The sequence below is a fragment of the Heloderma suspectum genome, chromosome 3 (genome assembly GCF_057233095.1).
Source record: "Heloderma suspectum isolate Gila_16-S chromosome 3, 16-S_ref, whole genome shotgun sequence".
Taxonomy (NCBI): domain Eukaryota; kingdom Metazoa; phylum Chordata; class Lepidosauria; order Squamata; family Helodermatidae; genus Heloderma; species Heloderma suspectum.
The window spans coordinates 304,860,971-304,886,289 of record NC_139460.1 but is presented as its reverse complement, the minus strand read 5'-3'; the positions used below and the strand labels follow the sequence as shown (position 1 = coordinate 304,886,289).

General features: G+C 45.7%; 1 protein-coding gene across 1 annotated transcript in view; it reads left to right on the top strand.

Annotated features, from left to right (window-relative positions):
• The window catches only part of WDR49 (WD repeat domain 49), a 275,211-nt gene that overhangs the window by 112,895 nt on the left and 136,997 nt on the right, over positions 1 to 25,319 (top strand). Inside the window, exons 10-12 of the mRNA XM_084847441.1 lie at positions 11,227 to 11,357; positions 16,650 to 16,748; positions 22,950 to 23,102. Of these exons, the coding sequence (XP_084703567.1) occupies positions 11,227 to 11,357; positions 16,650 to 16,748; positions 22,950 to 23,102 (383 nt within the window). The remainder of the gene's footprint in view (positions 1 to 11,226; positions 11,358 to 16,649; positions 16,749 to 22,949; positions 23,103 to 25,319) is intronic.

Below are 25,319 nucleotides of genomic sequence, written 5' to 3'. Positions count from 1 at the left end.
CCTTCTAATAGAGGACTGTACCCTGTTAAAGAGAACAGATGGCCACCCTAATGCAAATTGGAGACCCCAGTGTCAGCGCAAGCACTTCTGTTTGTGGAAGGGGCTCTCTGCATCCAAGCCGCCGCTGCTGCTGCTACTATTATTATTTATTGAATCAAAATTATGAAACCACTGTCAGGAACGCCCTGGCGGCCTCTTTCAGTAAACTCCAATAGCCAACTCAAGACACAGACAAAAGGATTCTTTTCAAAGCTGTAATCCTTTTACAACCTAATGACTCTTTCAGATGCTAATCACCAGTGACTAAAGCAAGGAACAGCAGAGTGGCCTAAGCTTCGAATAGGCAGTTGATCCCCGTTTGAAAGAGAGTCACTTGAAGACCCAGAACTTATGGGCTAGGGAGAGATCCTCCCTCTTGCCCTTGGGTCCATGGGAGGCGGCCGTTGCTTGCGTGCCAAACGGGCGCTATGCCTCCTTTCCGCGCCCTCCATCGCTCATCGCTCTCTGCGTCTGCATCGAGCATCTAGCAAGCCTTGTTCCCGCACTTTCTCACTGCTAGGATCACTATCTGTCTCAGGAATGCCGGCAGGAGGAATCTCTGCCAGCTGCTGTGCCTGTGAGGGATGAGCTGGCTCTTCTCCCACGAATTGCTGTTCAGAATCAGAACTGCTCTGGGGCTCTATGGGCTCAGTTTCCACCCTGACAACGAGGTTTCCTTGGCCTGTTTTACCAAATCTGAGGAAATGCTGGGCGTCAACAGATAAAAGTATCTGTCTTAAGCAGTATCCCTTCAGGTTTATGCATGCCCTCCACATGATCATTGTGTTTATCGTTTGATAAACTGGATGTGTGAAACTGCTCTCAGTCCGTACAGATCGTTACCTCTTAGCGTGCCAGGCGGTGACCTAACTATAGGTGATAAAGCTGATCAAGTGCTTCCTATCACCTGTGCATAAATTGAAGATGGGAACTCATCCTTCAAAGCCTTGTCTCCATGGAAGGCGACTGCATTCATCTGATAGGGAAGCTCTGTTCTAGGGGTGGACGAAAGTCACTTACCTGTCCTCGAAGCTTGTTCGCGGTAGGGGGGAGGCGCTTCGCTGCTCCCCCGTGAAGTTCAGGCCGGGGGGGGAGGCTTCCTGCCTCGCCTGGCCGAAATTCAGGCCGGGGGGGAGGCTTCCCGCCTTGCCCGGCCGCGAACTCCAAAGTTTTTTTTTTTTAAAACAACGCCCCTGTGATAGGCTACGTGACGATTAACGTAGCCTATCACGGCTAGATCTGCAAAGTCAGCCGTGATAGGCTACGTTAATCGTCACGTAGCCTATCACGGGTGACTTAAAACAAAGAAAAAAAGAAAAGCGCATGCGCAAATGGCGGCCCCCATAGGGAGCCGCTATTCGCGTTCCTTATTTGGTCGCTGTAGTCTATGTAAATCTTTACGTAGACTACAGCGACCAAATAAGGAACGGGAATGGCGGCTCCCTATGGGGGCCGCCATTATCTGTACGCGCTTTTTTTTTTTTTAAAGTCACCCATGATAGGCTACGTGACGATTTACGTAGCCTATCACGGCTGACTTTGGAGATCTAGCCGTGATAGGCTATGTTAATCGTCACGTAGCCTATTACAGGGGCGTTTTTTTTTTCTTTTATTGGAATGGCGGGGGCGGCAGCCGGTCAAAAGACCGGCTGCCACTCCTGCCCCGGACGAACACCTGCTGAACCGCCGGCTGGACCCACCGCCGGGAGGGACATTCGGCAAAGGTAAGTCCCGTCCCGGGGGGGGGGTGCGGGGTGCAGGGGGGTGCGGAGGATTTCTCCCCGAAACTTGTTCGGGGGGCCGAACACGTTGGCGCTCGGTCCCCCGAAGTTTCGGGGAGAAATTCTCCGCCATCCCTACTCTGTTCTTGGTAACTGGCCCATGTTGGCTGCTCCACAGAATCTAGCTCCTGATGGTTGCAGATATCACATGCTGGACATGACAGTGGGATTTGGCTCCAAGCAGGGATGACATAAAGTACAGCTGAATGTTTTTAAAAGGCCTTGCTGTCAGTAATGATTCTGAACATGTGGAGATAGTTAGCAGCTCAGACTCAGAATGGGAACAGCCAGAACCAGGGGTGGCTTCCTCCCTAGTGAGCTCAGATACAGATAGACATTCTTCTCAGGAACTTGGCACACAGATGGCTCTACCTGAAGCCCCCCTTTCCTCCCCCACGAGAACCCAGGTCTCGGAGGAGGAGGAGAGTGTGGGATGAGACCTGAAGGATGCTAGAGTCTGGCGCAGAGCAAAGCGGGAAAAATTAGAGGCGGAGCTCAGACATTCCACCCAGTAGGCTATGCATGATAGCCTCCCTATGTAGGAGGGCACAACTGTAAGGGAGGGGCATCTCCCCCAAGTTATTCTGGCTGGCAAGTTCTTGTTTAAACTACTGGCAACATCTCTAACTCCCACTTGGATCCTCTACTGATATTTGTAATTGTGTGGAGTAACTGTTTTCCTTTGTAAAAGAGTCTCCGAGGATGTGCATTTGTAAAGAGCCTGGTTGTTAACTAATAAAGTAGAGAGTCTGAAGTCTGGTACCCTGGAGTGTGTGATTGTGAAGGGAGAGGACCAAGGAGAGGACGCTTGCAACCTCAGTGAAGTAACTGGTGGACTGTGCTTATGAGTTTTTGTAAGGCAAAGACCTGCTTCATTGGATATATGCAGGGAACAGAGGAGATAGTAGGTGTAGAGCAAGGATGGGCGACACATGACCTGCGGGCCACATGTGGCCCCCCAGTTTGTTTTGCAGCCCCTGCTGACCCTGGAGTATCCCCAAAGTGCTGCCACAGCACTGAATTTCAGAGGTGCAGCAGCAGCAAAAAGGCCCATTTCCCCTTTAAATCAAGGTGTGTTTTGAGCACGCACTTGTTTTAATGGCAAATTGGGCTGGAAGGCCAAGGTGCTAACTTCCTCCCCACAAAATAGGGGTGTGCAAATCAGCAAAACTGGGGCTTTCGTACATGCTTTCCAAATGTATGCATCAGCTGTGCTCTTTTTTGAAATACACTCATTTTGAAATGTACGCATTTTTGAAAAGGATGCATTGATTAAAGGGCGTTTGTGTGCATCCCCCCCATATGCATTTTTCAAATGTACGCATGCTGTTGAATGCATTTTTGTTTGGTTTGTGAATCTCACTGCAAGCTTGGCAACGTATGGACTTGGAGCACAAGTGTCCGAGTCTGTGTTTGGTCCAGAAGGTGCAAACTGGTTAAAATCCTGATAAAAGATGAGCTAAAACTAATTTCTTATACATCCCAACCCCAAAGAGCCCCATCAGCATCGACAGAGGTGCCAGTCCCTTTACACAGCTCTCTCACTTCTGAGTTTGCAACTGGAGAGCCAAGCAGCCCATCTCAAGGGGCAGGAGTTGGCCCAGACATTTGTAGTTGCTGCCCGTTGGTATAGGAAAGGCAGCAGAACTGGGAGTGGAAGGCACTTTGATTTCCTGCTCCATTGCTCCCACTGCAAAGCACTCTCAGAGCCAAAGAAACAATAGTCTGCCAGCCCTTTGTTTGCATGAAAAACTACTTTGGGAGGGATCGATTGGAAGCAGAGAAGTGGCAAGTGATGGTGGCATATAAATCCTTTCCCACTTGATATTTCCCCCCCTTTTTTTCTCCAGATTGCACCCCAAGCATCTCTGCCCCCCATGAAGAAACTTGAGGAGAACTAGGGATCCCTAAACCCCTCTTCTTATACTGGCAGCATGGAAGCTGCTGTAGCATAGTACCTTCCTCTGTCAGAAGGATGGTAGAGACGCTATGGGACATATGGGAAGAACCCATACGTCTCATGACAGCCAGTTGTGTTGTAGTGGTTAGAGTGTCAGACTGGGAGTCAGGAGGTCTGAGTTCTAGTCCCTACTTGACCCTGAAGCTCACTGGGTAAGTCTGGGCCAGTCACTGACCCTCAGCTTAACCTATCTCACAGGGTTGTTTTGGGGATAAAAATGGAGAGGAGGGGGACCATGTAAGCCACCTTGAGTTCCTTGCAAGAGGAAAAAATGTGAGATATAAATGCATCATCATCACCATCACCATCCTGCATTGAGCAGGGGGTTGGACTTGATGGTTTTATAGGCCCCTTCCAACTCTAATATTCTATGATTCTATGATTCTGTAATCATGATGCTGGTAGGGATGGTGGAGAATTCTGCCACCGACTCCAATGAGGCTGGTTTCTAAGAATCCGCCCCCGCCCGAGCCTGCAGCAGAACGAAAGACTCACCACCACTCGGGGGAATCCGCGTGGGCTGGATCCTACCTGCTGTCGTCCGTCCGCTGCCATCCACTGCCGCCTGTCCTGTCTATTGCTGCCTGACTTCAGATGCAAATGGCATCCATTTGCGTCCGAAGACCAGCAGTCTGGCAGCGGATGGACCTGGCCGGCGGCTCTGCGGACTTGCCGCGGAGCGGAGCCGGCCAAGGAGAATTCCGGGGGGAGGAACAGATTGCCTCCCCCCTGCGGACTGCCTGGTGGACTCGGAGGTGAGTTCCGTACACCCCTAGATGCTGGGCTTTTTTTTAGTGCTGTCCCAATTCCTGGAGGAGTGGTATTCTATGCAGAGCACCACTGTACAGGTGTATTTATTTCACCCTGGAGGGTGCAAGGAACAACCACATTTCAGTTGTTTCCCTATTAGGAGTGTTTATAGGAAGAGAGAGTAAAATCCAACACAAGTCCAATTTAGAGCAGTCCCCTTCATTTCAATGGGTCTACTCTAAGTAGGACCTACATTGGATTTTACCCATAGAAGCTCTCTTATGCCCAGTCAGATCATTGATCCGTTGAACTCAGTATTGCCTTCTACACTAACTTGGCTGCAGCTTTTATATATGTATTATTTATTTATTCGATATGCACTCCACTTTTCTACCATGAGAAATGGCACTCAAGGCAAATTTTGCAGTTTCAGAAATGGGTCTTTCCCTTGGACCTTGAATTGAACCCGGCACTTCCTGCAGGCAAAGCATGTACTCTACTCTTCCACTGACATGAGTGTATGATAAGACGGTATCGTAGCAGAGGTTTGTCAGGTCTCTCACTACGCTTCAGTTTCCAGAATTCTTGGGACCTATGACAAGTAAAACATATGAAACTAATACATCTGCAGTGTCGATATGCCCTTTCTGAGTTATATATGCAACTTTGCATGTGCTATGCTATAAAAAAGCATAATAAATACATACATACATGCAGTTGTAATGTGCCTGGAGGATTGCAGTCTTTAAATTTTCATGTAGCATCTTGAGTATTATTAGGGTAGAAAAAAGAGCTTACATGGTAATAAGAGCAATATCAGGGAATCTGAGTTTCCTTTGCTCCAGCTTGTTTGGTTTGATTCTGACTGGCCGCAGCCACCATCTCCTTCTTTTTCCTGTTGAGCCAATTTTATTGGCACAGGAAATAGAAAATCAATGGAAATACGTTTAAGCAGAATGAAACGTGTCTGCACTGGATGGTCTACAAAGCCTGATTTAGCCAGGGTAAGTGTTGTGGATTATAAACTATAGATTAGACAGGATTTTAACGGACTTCAGCCTCTGCTTTCAAATCTCTATTCTCTCAGCATCCTGATTTTTTTTAAAAATAATTGTTTCAAGGTACAGTTCTTTTTTTCTGCAAGCCAGTAAGTTTCCAGAATGATGTTCTAGTTCTGAACCTGATGTAACCAAATCTGGAATGCTATATCCATATTGTATTCAGGCACGGAGAACTAAGGGTGTTGTCCCCTCTAGTCTCTTGTCTCCCTCTCATCCCTTAGACTAGGACAGGGGTGAGGAACATGTGGTCCTCCAGATATTGGTGGACTACAACTCCTATCAGCCCTAGCCAGCATAGGGAGTGGTGAGGCAACATGGGAATTGCAGTCAATCAACATCGGGAGGGTCCCTATCCCTGGACTGGAAGAAACCTTTGCTGCATGCATTCTAGCGAATGCATGGAACATCCTTTAGCAGTTGCTGGAGCCCTGGCACCTTGAGAGTTTCTGCTGCTGATACTGGTCCTGGGCCCACCTCTTTTTTTTCAGCATTCCAGTCTGCCCCAAGGCTGGGAACTGTCATTTAAATTTCCCACAATGCCCTGGAGTGACATTATGATGGGGGCCTTGTGGGAAATTTAAATGGCTGCTGGCAGCTGCCCAGCATTGATTGGAGCACTTCTGCCACTGCCACCCACCAGGGCTCACCCACGTAGCAGGGAGCTCATTAACATAGGATGGGGGCTGCCAGGTGGCTCTTTGTTGAGCCCCCCCCCAAAAAAAAAACCTGGAGACAGCCTTGCATTAAGGGCTGTGACAGGGAATGATTCCTACACCAATTAAGTTACCGACCCCTCTGTGGAGCCTGGCTGTAATCAAGGTTCAGACAACAACAACAGAGATAGATGCCCAAGTCAAGATGGCTCCATGGTTTATGTGGCAAACACACGGAGTGTTGATAAAATAGACGCATCTTAAAACCGAAACTAAACTCACTATGTGTGTTGGGAAGGCTCAGTGTATTTAGGATTCCTAAACACATATGTATGGGTGTTTAAAGTCATGACTATGAGATCCACAATGTGTGTGTTTGTTGCATGGTGCATAAACACCAGTGGACCCACAGCAATCGTGTCTCCTATATAAAGTTATCCCGATTATAATAATTACTCTTCATTATTCTTACCATTTAGATGCTGCATTCCCGCACAACAGTTTTCACTTCTGTTTGGCTGTAGGCATTAAAAACAAAACAAAAAGGAAAATGGATCTATTAGATTCCCCCCCAGATCTTATGGCAATTAGGTTTCTGTGAGGTTGATATTTCCCACATCTCACTGAAGGTCAAAGTAAATGTGACGTTAATTGCGTAGTGTGTAGCCGAGGATGATGTTTTATTTAAATTGGCCCCAATTTGGATCAGGACGACTGCACACCGGGAGGAGAGGTTTAAATCTCCCCGTGTCATCATTTGGTTCCCACAATCCTCCCTGTGGGGGTTAAAAAAAGAAGCCCCTATTGATGTCATTGAAGCAAATATTCATTGTATCTGGCATGTATCTTAATTTTTTGCGCTGCTGCTAGCTTCTGTTTGGTTATTATTTTTATTTTTATACTATAGTTTTAAACATTTAAACTTCCTTATTGTGATTTATCATCTTGTATTTTATGGTTTTAATTGTTGTGAACTTCCCAGAGAGCTTTGGCTATTGGGTGGTATAAAAATATAATAAACAAACAAACAAACAAACAAACAAATGAAGCGGGTGGCCTAAAGACAGAGGTGCTCTCTGCTTGTGCAGACCTGCAAAGTGGAGTCACCACAGGCTGACTCCATGCGGTTCAGAAATAAAGCTCCCTGTAATGTTCATCTAAAAATATGTCTCGCACCCACCCTCATTGACTTTGAAGTCAAGCAAACTTAAATGTGTATTTTTAGAAATAAAAAGATTCATCAGAAGATGCCGGACTGTGGTGATGTGCTAGGCCTGCCTAGCAGCAATCCTGCTCTTATTGGCAATGTCAGGGCCTTTCTGGAAGGCAGATGTTCTTAGTCCGATGTGCCTTAAACGTAAAATGTGACCAGGAATATTTTCCTTTGATTTCCAGTGCTAGATCTATTTCTGTGTGTATCTGCTGGGGGAGTAAATGAGCAAATACAGCCTTTGCCAATTTGTTGTTCTCCAGATGATTTGGACTACAACTCCTATGAACCCCAGCCAACCTGGCCAATGGTCTGAGATTATTTTAATTTTTAATTCGGGGCCTGGATTTCTTATTGTGTCAAAATTGTTAGATCTCTTTCTGTGTGCGTGTGTGCACGCGCGTTGTTTGTTTATATCTTTGTATGTAAATGGTTTTAATATTCTGTACAATATTGTGTTCTTAAGGTTTTTAATCTTTGTAAGCCTCCTGGAGAGCTTTGGCTCAGAGAGCTTTGGTGGTACAGAAATGTAATAAATGAAATGATGGGAGTTGGAGTCCCAAACACCTGAAGGGCATCAGGATGGTGAAACCTGGCTTGATAGGTGGTCTGGCCATTGGTGGCCCTTTTCACATGACAATCATGTGTTCTATGAACATGTGGAAGGGGGTGTGGGGTCGCTCCGACTCTCCCTGCCTCCAAGCCCCTTGCATTCAGGACTGAGTAGATTAGAGTTGCCAGGTCCCAGGCTTTGGGATCCATTTTCAGGACTTCAGAGTGGCAAGTTTAAATCTCTGCACTTTCAGTGAGACTCAAATTACTACTTTTGAATCTAGGTGTTCTGTAGCAGTAACATTTAAAGAAAATTAGTCCCCACTCTTCTCATTTCCCCCAGATTTCCAGTGCAAATGTTGCGGAGAATTCTTCCCAAAGCAATGGTTGATCTCCATTTCTACTACATTTACCCATTCAAAGTGGAATCTACCGCTACAGGAAGATTTCCTACCACTTGAAGAGGGACTTTGAAAAGAGGGTTGCATCCCTTCCAACCATTAGATAATGCTCACAATTTGGCCTTTAAAAAACCCCTCAGTGTTCCACCTAAAATTAAACGTTGGCTTTTCTAATATAAGGATTGTCATGTTTTTCTGCACTTCTGCTCTATGCTGCCTCAGGAACCTGTGTGTTTTGCCCAAGGCAAGAGCTGAAAGGAGTTTCAGCCAGACTTCACGTTTTCAGAAATGGCGATCAACCACTGCTGTTCCTCTGTTCAACAATGCATTGCTAAGGATAATTTGATACCCACAAACCTGTCACTGACGAATTCATTCAGTCTTCAATCTCCATTTTGAGACTCGGTCTATTTAAACTGGCCACCACATCTGGCCATATTTTTGGACTTTTCTGTTTTTTATTTATTGTATTTTATTTATTTGTAAGGGTTCACAAAGGCAATTTACAGTTAAAACCTGAAACAATGTAAAAACTTTAGAAATTATTCCCCCACCCCCTGCTTTTTGTACCATCTAGCCTGATGAAGAGTTCTAGACAACTCAAAAGCTTGCAGATTTTTGTGGAATTTTGTTTGGATCTAATAAAGATATTGCCCAACTGTGGATTTTGGAATTTTTTTTTTCTCATGGACTAGCATGGCTATGTGTGCATTTTTATGTACAGGAGTCTTTTTAGTTTTTGTGGCAATAGATTCACAGGCAGAGAGGAAGTAAGGTGGGTAGGTGGAGGAAGAAAAAGAAAGCGAAAACGTTTGGAAACTCTCAGTAAGGGTATGTATTGTATTGTAGCCTAAGCAAGTTTTATACTCTGGAGGTAACTACAACTTCCCACTTTCTTTAGGGGACTACCTCAGCATAAATTAGGCTGACCATACGTCCCATTTCAAACAGGACAGTACTGTTTTTTTCCCTATTTCCCGACCATCCCGTTGTTTTAATATAAATGTCAATTTTGTCCCGTTTTTAATTTTTTGTAAAAAACTGAATGCGTTTAGCATAAGGCTCTATGCTAATCAATTCGTGCAGTAAAACTACTAGTGTGACGAAAGAGGAAGCTCCATTTACTTTATCCAGTCAGGGCCAGGCTTCTTTAGCTAGCGACGATCAGAAGCCGCCCCCTGGCTTGTCTGCCGTGGCGGGGAATTCAAGAGGCGGTCGCCAGGCCCCATTCAGCGTGTGGTAGACAGGAGGGTGAGTCTTACTGTTATTTCTACCATCATTCCACCCATAGAGATTCTTTCTGCCCTACATTCAGTTTGATTCAGACTTTTCAGACTCATATTTCGTTTCAACAGTATTACATAACCCCGTCCTGTTTTTGTCATCCCAATATCCTGTTTTTGTCTCAGGGAAATATGGTCAACCTAGCATAAACGCAATAGGAAAAGACTATAGACACAAACCTTTGGGCATTTATTATTCTCAGTGCTATGCTGGTGAATGTTAAAAAACAAAACAAAACACTTTAAATTTCATCTTGGGTTTATTTAGAACTCCCCGTTTCTTTTTCTGTTCTGTTCTGTTCTGTCTCTCTCTCTCTCCCCCCCCCCCCCCCGGTGTGTGTGTATGTGTGTCATCATAACGCTGCTGTGAGGAGACCAGTACAGTAATTATCCCCCTCATCTACTGGTGTGTCCAGAAACAATCTGCAGTGCGCTGAAGAAGGATATGCCATTATGTTTTGGCAGCAAGGAAGTATGATTAAACAATAGAAGATTAAAAAAATCTCAGAATGATACTTTCAATGCACAGTTTTTGCAACAAAGCCTGATTAAAAAAAAGGGAGGGGATTGAAATAAACCATTAAAATATTCCATTTCATGTTGCAAGGATATCTGTTAATAAAATATTTTCTTTTCTTGAAGGTTGGTCCTTTCTTTTGATCATTGATTCTGTTTCAAAAGTTTGTGCTTTCACTCAAATCGCATTGCTTAAACAAGGAGAGATGATAATGGGGGTGAAGAGGGGTGAGATAGCTGGAAAGTCCAAGAGGCGAGACAGGGAAAAATATATATCCAGAGCTGGGGGTTTCTGCTGTTCCATGATGGCACTACAGAAACTGTTATTTGGTGTGGGATTTGACAGTCTGACCGAGATATTCAGCTCTCAAACTTTCTTTGATGGCAAATCAATTTTTTAGTATTACATTTTTATCCAGCCCTTCCTCCATGGAGCTCATGGTTCCCCCTTTCTCTCCTCACAACAACCTTGTAAGGTAGGTTAGGCTGAGAGAGAGTGACTGGCCTAAGCAAGGTCACTGTCTGAGGTCGGTTCCTCATACTGGGGTCATCTTTGTAAGCTCCTTATATGACTATTGCTATGCAGACTGCAAAGCTCATACCAGGTTTCAGGCTAATGGGGGATACAGTTGTGGACATACGTCGACAGCAAAGGGCCAGATATGCACAGGGTGTGTATCTATTGTCTCTTCAAAACTGTCAAGTATATGTGCCTTAATCCCACTTCTGCTGGCTAATGGAATCCCCTATTCAGGCCCAGGCTTGGTTTCTGTGACACTGCCCAGCACATGGATTCTTGAACTTTTCCCTTTACTCTTGAGGACTAGAATAATGTCTTTTTAAAATTAAATACAATATTAGAAATCCTCAGGAATTCAACTTCTGCTTCAGAAACCTGTAATGGAGGATATGTGGAATACACAGGACCGTGGCTATCAGAGAGTACTCTCTTTTTGGAAGAGGCTCAGAAATGACTGGGTTCATTGATGCTGCTTTGTCTGTGCTTGTCTCTCTTGTTAGGATGATTACCGTCTTCCGCATGAACAACTTCGCTCAGCTTTTTGTTCAGCCTTCAGAATGGAAAGGAGGCGTTCAGCATCAGGACGACATCTTATGTGCAGCGTTTTTACCTCCACAGACTCTAGTTACAGGTAGTGAAATGTTTATTGCCTAATATATCATCCTGAAATTGGGACTTCGCTGTCGTCGTCGAAGTGCATGGCTGGATCTGCTGCTACCCAGCTTAGCTTCTATGCTACGGCAGAGCTGAAAGACTTAGAAGATGCAGACAATTGAGAGCTTCCCAAGAAGACTGGGCAGGAAAACTTGTCATAGGAAAATGATGGGCCTAATCCAGTGGAGGATGGTGGCTCTGAGTTCAGTGGGGCTGTGAATCCATTCTGGGTTTCAGTCAAAACCAGCCAGAACTCTAAAGGTACTATCCAAGGCACTGAACCCTATCCTGAAGATGGGTTCAGCACCTTGGATAGCTCTTTTAGAGTTCTGGCTGGTTCTGACTGAAACCCAGATTGGAAGCACAGCCCCACCGAAATCTGAGCCCCCAGCCTCCACTGGCGTCCTCCTCCTCCTCCCGCTCAAGGGTGTCTCGAGGTATTTTGGCACCCTAGGAGAGGTACAGTTTTGGTGCCTCCACCCCGAAAGCGACCACTGTTTGTTCCCGAACAGCATGGAATGGGCTCATGAGGCCTTTAACTGTTCTAATGCCCCCACTGGCTGCACACCGAGCTGATTGGTTCGGCTCCCTGCCTCACCCACTAGGGAACATATTGTGATTTAAAATGGCCCGTGGCTGCGGCCTGGCCCAGGAGGCACTGTCCTTCACTGCATGCCAGGCCTCGGCAGGCCACCATTGCTGTCGCCTGCTCAGGGGTCGTTTGGTGCCCTGGCCTTCTTGACGCCCTCGGCGAGGGCCCACTTTCCCTTCCCCTAGCAACAGCCCTGCTCCTACTCCTGTGTTAGTGGCAGGGTAACCCTGGGGATTCTGGCATTTCTTATTATACAGCTCTTACCAAGTCAGTGGGGTGAGGTCCAGGGAATAAATGGGGTGAGGTTGGGTATTTCCAGGAAAGGTCAAGAGCAGTTCACACAGTGCATAGTTAAGGGACAGTGTCTAGATGGCCATACGATTTCCCCCAGAAACATCCCTCCCCACTCCCTCCCCCCCCCACCTTGTAGGCTGCACAGGTCTATTCTGTCTCCGCGCTCGTAAGCGCAGCACGGAACAGGTGAAAAGGGGACGTTCCTGGGGGTGGGGAGGGGAGGAGACCACAGAAGTGTCATTACTTCCTATGCGCTGTCTGGCCTCCCCCTCCTGCTCCTACAGGCCCCAGCTAGATAGCCAGTTTTGGCTGTGTAGCCCCAAATCCAGGGCAGCTGGAGCATGGAGGAGAGGATCCCCTCTGTGCGCCATCTACCCTGCATCGGATAGGTGGCCGCCTCCGAGTTCAGAGGTGGCTGACTATCCTCATAGAATTGTGCCCTAAACTATGGGATTCATTTCCACAAGAGGGGGGCATCATTCAGTGCAACAGAGCGCATGCTTTCCAAGCAGAAGGTCCCAGGTTCAATCCTGGGCACCTTCGGGTAGAGCTAGGAAAGAATCCTGCCCGAAACCCTGGTGAGCCACTGCCAGTCAGCAGTGTTGACAGCACTGGGCAGGATGGCTGAATGGTCCGACCTCAGTATAAGGCAGCTCCCTGTATCCCTGTAAGAGGTAGTGATGGCCATGAATTTGGATAGCTTTTAGAGGGAATTGGACAAATTCACGGAGCAGAAAGTTATCGATGGCTACTAGTAGGGATGTACGAAACCAGTTACCTGTTTCAGAAGTGGCATCCGCGGTGGGTGGGGAGGTGCTCCGTTCCTCCCCCTGGAATCCTACCTGGCCAGCTGCGCTCCACGGCAACTCCACGGAGCCGCTGGCCGGGTGCATCCGCAGCCGGACATCCGGCTGTGGCAGGTCTGCGGACGCAAATGGCGGCCGGCGTAGCGGCCACCATTTGCGTCCCTTTGCTGAGCTGTGATAGGCTACGTAAATATTTTTTATGTAAAAATATGTATTTTTACATAAATTTTTTACGTAAAAATGGTGTAGTGGCCGCCATTTGCGGCTGCAGCATGGCAGCAGCCGGAGCCACCGCCACCACCGCCACCGGAGCCGCAGCCAGGTAGGCTCCGTTCTGGGGGGCTTCTGCGGGGTTGTGGGGTGGGTTGCTCCGTTCTGCCATGGATTCTGGGCAGCCGAATTCACTGGAATTCGGCCTCCCTGGGATCCGTGGTGGAATTCTCTGACATCCCTAGCTACTAGTCCTGATGGCTATATGCTACCTCCAGTATCAGAGGCAGTGTTCTATGTAAACCTGTTGCTGGGGAACATGTGTGGGAGGGTCCTGTTGCACTTATGTCCTGCTTGTGGGTTTCCCGTGGGCAGCTGGTTGGCCACTGTGTGAACAGAATGCTGGACTAGATGGACCCTTGGTCTGATCCAGCATAGCTCTTCTTATGTAAGGTGTGGCTCCCTTGTGCTCAGACCAAAGAGCATTCCTAACTTGGAAAGAGTTCAAGCCAGGGGTACCCCACCTTTTTGGGTTGATGGGTACATTTGACATTTTGACAGAGTGTCCTGGACACTCTCACAAAATGGCTGCCCTGGGGTGGGGCTTGCCCATTCATAAAATGGCTGCTGTGGTGAGTATGGCTGGTCACAAAACACTCATTTTGCAGAAGGCAAACTGATGAGATTAAAAGAACAATAACTTGCCCAAGAACCCAAGTACAAGGTGGAGGTGGGAGCTGAGCTCTAAAACACAAAACCAGTCTTTGGAACCCAAATAAAGATGGTGCTAGAGGGCAGCCCTTTGCTTTGCAGCATGCCAGCCTCCCATTTAAAAAATAAAATTAAAAAAAAAATCTTAAGAAACAAAATAAAAATCAGGAGAGGCAGGGAGCCGGATGGGTGCCAAGAGAGGTGTCCGTGGGCACACTGATGCCCAGAGCCACTACATTGGAGACTCCAGGCCTTGACACATGGCATATAAACATTCAAGAAGCTTCTAGCAGGTCTAGCTAGTCACTCTGTTCTTCTCCTTCTGGCCTGTGCTCAGTGGTAGTGAACGGTCAAACTCCCCACTCAACATTCCACAGTTTTTGGATACACTGAGCTGGTTCAGACGTAACACTAAACCATAGAGCAACTGTAGCCTGCTTCCCCCTGCCCCTCCACCTGTAGTACAGCCATGAGGAGGATTTTGGAAGCTTTTGTTCAGTCTCCATTGATCACAGCTTGCTGTGTTGTCCAAACCCAGACAAATTGTGGGTTGACTGTATTTAGTGGAGATAAGCCAACCTCAAACCATAGTTTATAGGCTTGTTTTTACCAACCATGGTTTAAGATTAAGCACAGGGTGGCGTTGAATGACAAACTGAGGTTAATCTAAAAAGGAAGTGGAAACTTCCTGTCTCTTCCTTATGTCTGCTCCAGAGGAGGATACAGGAGTAGGAGCATGCAACCCCAGGGGAGGATAGACTTGTTGTTGTCATAACACTACATCATGGTTTAATGTGATGTCCCAATGCAGCCGCTGTGACCTTGAGTCCTCCCAAGCATTTACTTAGGTCAATGAAACAAGGAAAATGATTTTTTATGTGCCAATGTATGAGCTACTTTCTAATACCCTTGACACTGTTCATTGGTATTCCTGTCAAGCTTGACTATGGGATTTGATGAACATTTACAGAATTGCTCTTGAATAGCTTGGGTACATATGGGACTGTTGCTGTTGTTGTTTTTGCCTTTTAATTTGTAATTATATAGTTTTTTACATTGGATTTGTTTTTTACCATGTTGTATACACCACTCTGGGATCCTTTGTGCATGAAGGGGAGTTTATACATTTTAGCGATAAATAAATAAAATACATTTCATGACAGCATTAAATAAGCAGGAGGCATTCATGATTCAGTGGATACATACAGTTGCGTTTCCTCTGGGGGAGAAATAATGTGTGCGTTCAGCCACTTAGTTCTCAGCTGTGCTATTTTCCTTGTTCACTACTGTAAGGAATCCCTAAAATCTGTCATTGTTGCCTTCACCTTGGTTTGATTCTGGAATGATATTTTGATGATAGGTTAACAGGATTTTAGTACCATTATGGTATAGGGGCCGCGGTGGCTTAGTGGTTAAGACGCTGAACTGCAGACTGGAAGGTTGGCAGGTCAGCAGTTCGAGACCCGAGTGCTGTGTGGCGGAGTGAGCTCCCGTCTTCAGTCCCAGCTTCTGCCAACCTAGCAGTTCGAAAGCAAGAAATTGCAAGTAGATAAATAGGTACCGCCTCGGTGGGAAAGGTAACAGCATTCCGTGCACCTCGGTGTTCAGTCATGCCGGCCACATGACCACGGAAGCATCTTTGGACAGCGCTGGCTCTTCGGCTTAGAAACGGGGATGAGCACCGCACCCTAGAGTCGGACACGACTGGTTGGGGACACCTTTACCTTTAACCATTATGGTATAGATTTGCCCTAATGTCAAATCTGGGTCATGATCAATAATTCACAGTGCAATCATGCCCACCTACACACAAGGTCAAGATATCATTTGAATTGCTGGGGCAGCTAAGCAGGAGGTCATTAGGAAGGCTGGGGAAGGGCTAATAGTGGCTCAAACCCAATGAACTTTAAGTTAAAAAGAACTATGCTAATATAGTGCAGTTTTGTCTGCACCATCAAATATGATCCAAATTAAATTTGAATTTGGTTACTTCAGGTTTTGGATCTAATGTAGAGACGGGGAAGGTGTGGCCCTCCAGGTGTTGTTGGACTACAACTCCTGTCATCTCTCACCTTTGGCTATGCTGGTTAAGGTTGGTGGAAGTTGTAGTCCAACACCTTCAGGGGGCGGGGCGCATCCCCCATCCCTGATAAATCCCTGAACTTGCTGGCTGGCAGCTACAGAGTAGAGTTGCCCCTTATTTATTTATTTGATTTGATTTGTACCCTGCCTTTCTTCCAGAAATGGCACTCAGCGCAGCTTACAATCCCCAGAGGGGATTCTGTGGGAACAGCTGGGCACAAAGCCTGGTATCCTTGATGGGGTGATCATTGAAAGAAAATACTCCTGAAATGTGCATTTGATCAGGAAGGTGAAAGCTGGAAACAGAAAGCAGAGAGGGGCACAGGTTATAGGATGTGTGTGACTTAAATGAATATCTTTAGAATAGATTTTTTTAAAAACTGATTTTATATCAAACCTTATAGCTGTTCTGATAGCCCTGATTTGTATTCCCCACAGGCATGTGAAGCCACGAAAGTGCACGACAGTTTGACAGTGCTTCCCCCTTAAATCCCCCCACCTCATATAACAAAGCCTCGTCTTTCCATACAGCCCTCCTTGATAGTGCATTGATTCTTTTTATTGTCTAATTCAGGGAGTTCTGGAGGTGAAATTGTGGTGTGGAATACCAGTACGGAAAATTCATGCATGAAGCTTTGCTTGGATCCTGGAAGACTGCTGAGGTCTAACTCAGGTTGGTGTGTAATGTAATGGGCCCTAATCTTTGAAGAAGCTGTTGGCTCCATTTAGAGCAGGGGTGGGCAACTCATGGCCCTCCAGATGCTGTTGGACTGCAACTCCCATCAGCCCTAGCCAGCAAAGCCAATGGGAAGGGATCATGGGAGGTGTAGTTAGGGATGCTAGAGAAATTCGAGACAGATTAAAATGAGCTCGGATTTCTAAGAATCCGACCTGCAGAATCTACTGCAGAGCCTCCACTCAGGCCGTATGGAGTCCGTGGCCTTTCAGATGATTTTTTTACTTTCCCGAAATTTACACATATAAATCTGTAGAAAATACGTAAGTGTCTGCTGAGGAAATGTTGAATGGAATGGGGACACTAAATGTTAGATATGAGGTAAATTCTGTAAATACTTATGTAAATACTTACATAAATATTTCCGTATTTTTCCGCATGACGGAAAAAAAAAATTCACATCTGTCTGTGGGCAGTTGATGCAATGAAAGGCACCGGACAATCCACGAAACACAGACGGAGCGGATTTCACACAGTCCGTACATCCCTAGTTGTACTCTGACAACATCTGGAGGGCCACAAGTTGTCCACCTGTGGTTTAGAGGCAGAGAGCACTAAGACGTAGGGGGAGAGTCAGGACTCTGCCTTTCACAGTACAGGAAAACTAATAGGGATGTCAGAGAATTCCGTGACGGATCTCGGTGAGGCTGAATGCCAGTGCATTTAGCCCCCCGAAATCCATTGTGGAACGAAGCCCCCGCCCCCCCACCCCACAAAAGGCACGTGGGACGAAGTCCCCACCGCCCCAACCCCATGAAAGTCCCGCGAAACGGAGCACTTACCTGCTCCCATCCGCGCTGCTTTGCGAATGGCGGCCGTCCTGGCCGCCATTCACTTCCTCCTCTTCCTAGCCGTGATAGGCGATGTAAATACTTATGTAGCCTATCACGGCTAATGCAGGGACACCATTTGCATCCCTGTGGAGGCCGTGATAGGCTATGTAAGTATTTACGTAGCCTATCACGGCGGGGGGGGGGGAAACCAGCATATGCAAATGGCAGCGGCTACCGCCATTTGCGTACGCTGGGTTTTCCCCCCCTGCCGTGATAGGCTATGTAAATATTTACGTAGCCTATCATGGCTCAATACAGGGATGCAAATGGCAGTGGCTACGACAGCTGCCATTTGCGTCCCTGCAGGGCTGCCCAGCAGCTGGATGTCTGGCTGCATGTGGCCGGAGCCGGCTGGCGGCTCCGTGGCTTAGCCGCGGAGCGGAGCCAGCCAGGCAGGATTCCGGGGGGAGGGACGGAGCGCCTCCCCCCCATCAAGGATTCCGGGGGGAGGGATGGAGCGCCTCCCCCCTACCGCGGATGCCCCTGTGCGGAGCCAGGTAAAGGATTCGTACATCCTAAAAGCTAAAGGGCTTTGACTAGCAAAACTGTAACCTTCAGTTGGGGGTTGCTAAGTTCAAGGAGCACTCAAGGCTGGTATCAATAGACCAGGGGTAACCAACCTGGTGCCGTCCAGATGTTTTGGACTACAAGCCCCATAAGCCCCAGCCATCATGGCCAGTGGTCAAGGATTATGGGAGTTGTAGGTCAAAACATCCGTCGTGCAAAACATTTGCATTCAACAAACCTGGGAGCTGTCCACTGGGACCCTGGTGTTGAATTCTGGCGATAGCCCCTTGGAATTTTGCAAGTCTACACAACAGAAAGTCATTCTACAGAGGGAGGTGGAGGGTGGCATCACACCACTCCAGGCACCTGGCTGATCTCCACTTTAGCCTGAGCGAAGAGCTGTCTGGTCAAAAATACAGAGCACCAATTAATTACCCAGCAGTAACTAGCCATACTGGATGTCAAATGAACCACACATGGAACTGGCCATCTATCTGTATGATGAGCCCAGAAAACAGAGGTGTGGTAACATCTCCCTTATTGCCAGGGAAGATGCCATACCCTAGGGGAGGATAACTGCAGGGGGTCTGGGGACCATTTCCACCCCTGGACACCTTCCATGTCCCCCTTTGGGCACTGACAAAATTAATTTTGTAAAAATTAAAATTAAAAATGGTGCCTGTAGTACTACAGAGCACCAAGGGGTCAAAATTAGCTTCTTTACAAGGTAAATTTGACCCTTTGCGTGCTCTGTAGCAGCTACAGAACACTAAATGAGTCATGTTTAGCTTGCAAACAAGCTAATTTTTACCCTTTTGGCATTGCATTGCTGCTGTGGATGCAATGTCCCCCCCCCAGTCCCTTTGATTTTGGGGTTAGTAGGGGCTGCATGCAACCCGTGGGCTGCATGTTGCTCACTCCTGCTATAGACAATCTTCCTGTCTGGTTGTAAGGCTACTGCCAGCAAGTTACCACTTGGTAAGTGATCATTTGCTTCACCCTCGTAGCACCCTAATTCTTTCATTCTGTGGGATCAACCAGGCTAGAAAAATTGTGATCTATGAAATTATTAATAATGAGTTCCAGCTAGGGGGTTGTTTATGTCTTTGCCTTGTCAGAGTGACAAAAGGCAGCAGCAAGGTTGCTCTTCCTTGAGATGTGGTTGCTAATTCCCCACTGTTCTCAAGGCGATTGCTTCTGCTTATTGTCCTGGATCTACATCAGCATTTTTATATTATTACCTTCAGCAGGGAGCATTCCCTTAATTTTTGCCTTATTTTACTGTGGGGTGATAAATAATTGTAGGCATCCCTCATGCAACTGAGCCTTGCAGAGCTCCCCTTGAGGCTGTTCATAACCTGAAAAATTTCATTTGGCTGAGAGTCTTCACACACTAATGGCTATCATATATTAAGTGCCATGCCAGCAGTCAATTCGTAATTGCTCCCTCCTCTACAAGCTGCAGCTTCCATTATGGAAGAATAACTGGTGGATGTAAGGTGAGAGGCAGGTGGAGAATGCATTGTGGCAGGAAGAGAAAACATATCCTCTCCTAATGGTACAGAATGCCTTGGCACATCGTTTTTATATTTCTTAGTTAAGTTGCTAGACACTTCTCCCAGGACAAATTTTAAATGATATATATCCAAAATGATCCTGCTGTTGAGGTTGCTTAGAAAACTAAAACACTACACAGAATGCTAAGAAAGGAGACGTTTGATCTATTGCTTTTCTTTGATCTATTTATTCAGGGAGCAATTAGTTGTTTTTTTTAAAGTCGCAAATTGGAGGATGCCCTAATTTTCAGTCAATAACTAATCCCTGGATCTAGATGTGCCAGGAACAGTTTCTAATGATATGACAGAAATAACTATGTTGAAGGAAGATTTCTGAACTCTGAAGGACCTAAAACTTGGAGTGGAGATGTAATGAGCCGACAGGGCCAGACTTAGGCATGATTCTGGAAATAAGCCCAGAACATTTGATTTGGCTGGTGCTGGTTCAGAATGTGATCGCCTGATGGTACCTGTTTGCCCAAAGCTCATGGTGCTTAGTGTTCCATCATTCAAAGGCTCATATATTGCTGTGGAGGGGGGAGCAGGAAACATCCAATTTAGGGAATAGGTATAGGAAGAACCCAGAAAATACAGGGTGGTTGGAACAAGGCAAAAAGGGGGAAGCCAACCAGAAAAGGAATATCTCCATTGAACATCCTATATGGAAAGGTGGGATGCATATATAATAAAACAGCAACAGGGTTGATGTGGAAAGCTGTGCTGTTCCTATGTATCATGGGGTTATAGGGAGTAATGATCCTAATTCCACATATAACCACTGTAGATATGTAGGTCCATAGAAATGTACAATATTATAGTGATATGTTGTATGTGGAGGGGTGCATCTGCAGAGATTTTTGACTTGAATCTTTGGTAGATCATGGCTGAAAGGAGGGCAAATCCAGCTCCCTCAGTTTATTTTGCCATCCATTTCACCCTATTTTCCTCCTCAGTTGCCGAAACAGCCTCCAGTTTCATTGCCCATGAATGGAATGGTGACATGGGGTGGGGTGAGTGGAGGTGGTTAGCTCTACTCTAACTCTTCTGGTGCCTGGAGCTTGGTGATATCATCCAGATTCAGGAGGAGGGGGTAGAAAGAGCTGCAAATAGGCCCGGAGGCTGGCTGATGAGAAAGATGCCAACCCACATAAGCTTATACCTGCCTTTGGATTTATGTTCTCAGTTGCTTTCAGAATTTTGAATTCCAATTTCATCCTTACAGATTTGGGAAATCTGTCATATTCTGAATCTTTTTAATGCTTTTTTCAGCTCCACACCAGCTATTTTATGTCTGTAAGCAAGAAATCTCATGTAGCCATGTATTCCCCACATTTTAAAAAAATAGGTGTTTAGGATGGGTACTAATCACCACTCTGCCTTCTTATCCCAGCAATATCAGCATATTTACTTATGGAGCTGATAACTCTTACTGGATGGAAACCAAAGAACCACACTAGTTCTGGAAGCCCAAATGGATTTGGGGCTTGTGTTTCTCAACCAACCTTCACTCCACATTGCATATCAACCTGCTTTTGAAACTGAGAGAGACTTTAAAGATCAGCTTTTGATATGGCACTGTATCTGCTATTCAGTGGGGGAAACAGTGAGTGTATATAAGGTCTTGTGTGTACTGAAAAAGAAGCTATTTGGATCCTTGCCATGGTATAATACACACATGTAATACCATGATGAGATGCGGCAGACAATAGACCTTAACCAACTTGAAACCAATGTAATCCAAGCATCTTACTCTACAGTTAAATTGAGCTCAAAAGCCAGCTGGTAAGAAATAAAAATATTAGAATCATTTTCTAAAATATGGCAAGCTAGCTTCATAGGCCTATTTGAGTGATTCTTTCTGAACAAACTCCCTCAAGTGTAAAAAGGAGTGTGGGGGGCATTGTGTGGTTTCAACTCTTTTCTAATGAGAAGAAGCCCTCATTTCTTAAGCTTCTCTCCTCATTCACTATGCAGCAGCAGAAGTCAATTTTATTATTTTGACCTGTAGGCCATATCAAAATGGAATGAGCATAGAAGCAGAGTCTGGCATGAAGGACTGAAATCATATCGGAATCGAATAAACATGAAAAAAACCCCAAATAATTAGAATCAACAAAAATCCTTTTAGTACACTGCCACATGTTTTGCCAAACAGATTTGTTTCAGTCTTTCTGCACTGAAGGTAAAATGGGTTACTTTCTCAGCAACCAATCTCTCCTCCTTTGCAAAGGGAAAAACAAACAAACAAACAAACAAACAGTTTTCTGCCCAAAACTTATTTGCAAGGAAGTGAGAATTCTTCCAGTGATTTCTTTAGAGGTAATAGAACAATAAGCTGTTTCCTCTTCCACATATGCAGACACACAGGCTGTGTTAGGACATCATAATAAACCCTGGTTTATTGTGACAGGAATGAGCCTAGCTTCCCCCAGGCTTTCATGTGCCCCTCTCCTCTGGTGTGACCACAAGGAGGAAAACAGAAACATCCACTTACATTTTTGATTAACCACAGTTTATCATCATGTCCAGAAACCTAAGCTGTGATAAATGTTAACTATGGTTTGTTGAAACTAGTCAGCTTCATAATCTATAGTTTTAAGTTGACTTGTTTTAAACAAACATAGTTAAGATTTACCAGCTTGTCAGGTTCAGTTGACACTACAAGCTATAATAAATCGAAAGCTTCCAAACTTCTCCTCTTGTGGTCACACCAGAGCACAAGAGGAGAGGAGAGGAGCATATGAGCTCTAGGCTCATTCTCATCATGAGATACCATAATTTACTGTGACATCCAAATGTAGCCAATGAGTCATGTACAGTGTGGTACGTGCGCAAAATGAAATACGTTTTATAGTTCTTGAAAATCACAGTTGGTTTGTTTGTTTGTTTCTTTTTTCTTTTAAAGGAGTAAGTTCCTAGCTCTCATGGCTGTATTTGTATTTGGAAGAGAGAGTTGCTGACAGGGAAATCATGACTGGCACACTGTATTCCTCCCCCCACCACCTGTGGAGTTTCCCTTTTAGCAACACTCATGCCAATATCTCCAAACTGATTTTTAAAACAGGAAAGAGTTTTAAAAGCAGTTTTCGGATTCTGTGGAGGCAGCTGCCAAGAGGCAAATCATAACAAAATTCAAGCATGAGCAGAGACAGCACTCACCTGTGCTCTGGATTTTCACTATTGTTGGCACCTTGAAAACATGTGTTTCTTTTCTAGACCGTAATTGGGGATTTCTGCCACAGGTTCTTGGATTCAGGAGAATGAGACTTCTGCCAGCAGGCTGTTCCCTAGAAGACATACATTATCTACATCAGACTACACTAACTCTGATGCAGAGAACTGCAATGCTATTACTAGGCTCTTCTTCTTGGAGGCCAGGAATAGTTCAGCAACAGGTAGAGGATAAGCATCTTTGTCTCTGCTTCATTTTTGGTGGTTTGGTTCCCACTCTGCTTTTTGAGAAGAGGAGATATATGGATGGAGGCCGACTCACCCTAGTGGGATTTTGAAAAAGGAAGGTGGAGTCAAGATAGTCTGTGATGGCTGGGAAGGCTTTGTGGGGTCCCCGACGGTCACCTCATCTGAGAGTAGAAAGGGGGTTGGCAGGGGATATTTTATTAATAAAGGAAATGGTCCATCTCTCTGTCTCTGTCTCTGTCTCTCTCTGGGCATTGTGTGGCTCCCCTTTTCTGTACATTTTCTCCGGCTCTACCACTTAGCATCACCATGTGTTCCACTTTATAGTCCTCTATTCAAAGGGCTGTCAAGGACAGTCCCCTGCTTGAAAGTGTCCTCTATTTGAAGGGCTGTCCAGTCCAAGTCTGGTTTAAAGACAAAGAACCACAAGGAGGGAGAGTCCAGGGGCCTTGACATTGCCCATCCACAGTTAGTACCTGGACAATAGGCTAAGCAGATACACAGGTGACATCCTTCTCCACTATGGTGAGAGGTCTTGCATTTCTATAATGCTTTCTGAATGTGCAACTATACATATCAAAAATTAGCACATGCAAATGTTATGCAAATTGTCTTCTTCTTCTTCTTTTTCTTCTTCTTCTTCTTCTTTTGCGATTCACTTCTTCTTTTTTGGTAATGTGTAAGTGGCCACCCTATCTACGGTATCCTTTTCGAGATGGGGCACCCAAATTCTAAACGTGGTTGCACAATAGATTTATGCAATGGAATGATGATACTTGCTCTTTAATGTCCATCCACCTTCTTCATAATTCCTAGGATTGAATTTGCCCTTTCTGCTGCCAAAGCAAGGCATGCTTGCATAAATGCATGTAATACATGCCATCTATATATAAAAGTATTGGGAAAAAGCGTCTTATCTCTTTGGGCTACGATCCATCCCTTATGAACAGGACTAGGGTAGCAGAGAGGAGTTTCTGTGTGCTAGCCCCACCAGATCAGCATGGGATAGCCTAAGCTGAGGCTTTGGAGGCAGAAGGAGGAGGGACCCTGCCTGCCTGCTTTGTTCTGGCAGAGCCAGGTGACGCTCCTTTAGCAGTGAAGAAGAAAAATGTCGAATTGGCTCCATTCTTCTAGCCTGGGAGTATAGCAATCCCAGTTGAAACTTCAGGTAACTCTAGCACGATCTCTCCTGTCCCGCTCCCTCTGCTCTGCTCTGACCAGACCCTCCATGAAGTCCTGCCATGGGCAACCAGTGCTTTGCACTAGCCAAGGCTCATAGGGCTTGGGGTGCCTCCTATTGCCACACCTAAGCTTGATATGCTGTATTCTGTCAATGCAGCCTAAAACTGCATCAGACTTTTTGCAGCTGCATCACACCGCTGACTCATGCTCAGTTTGTGATCAGCTACGACCCTGAGATCCTTTTTACATGTACAATTGTGGTGGCCACTTACACATTGCCTCCCAAAGAGGAAATGCATCATCACAAAAAATGAGGGTATAGATTTGCATCAAATAAATAAATGCTTATTTATATCTGTAAATGCAAATTTAGAAAGAATTCTTATATTTTATATAGAAATGCAATTCATCATAGTGGGCAAGACTGTGACTAGGTGACATGTGTGCTTGCCTGTTCAGTCTGCTGTCCAGGTGCTCACTGTTGATGAGCTACTTCTCCCTCTTTGTGGTTCCTTAGCTTTAAACCTGACTTGGACAGGAATCAGGACAGCCCTTCAAGTAGAGGATGGTCATCTGGCAGAATTTTATTTTTCCTTGCAAAACCTGTAAGCATGCCCTGTTTGAAGCTCCGGGCGTAAGCACATGTCTGCCAAAAATATTCGGAAATTGTCAAACACGTGCTCGCATTCATCTTGTTCGATATTCCAAATTTGATTTATGCACATTTCCTAATTTGTGCAAATTTCCCCAGTAGACTAAATCAGCCCCGGTTTAGTTTATGGAGGAAATTTGCACTTTGGAAATTTGATCGCTGCTCACTTTGTGCAAATCTCCTGTTCGCACAGAGCGAACAGCAATCGCAAATGCAAATGGGAATCAAGCATGAGATGAGTGGCAAGATGATGTTTGGAGAATCCTCGCAATCTTGAACATCACTTGTTTGCCCTTCCCTACTTCAAATAGAGGACTGTCCTCTGTAAAAGAGGACACATGGCCACCCTATATATGACTGT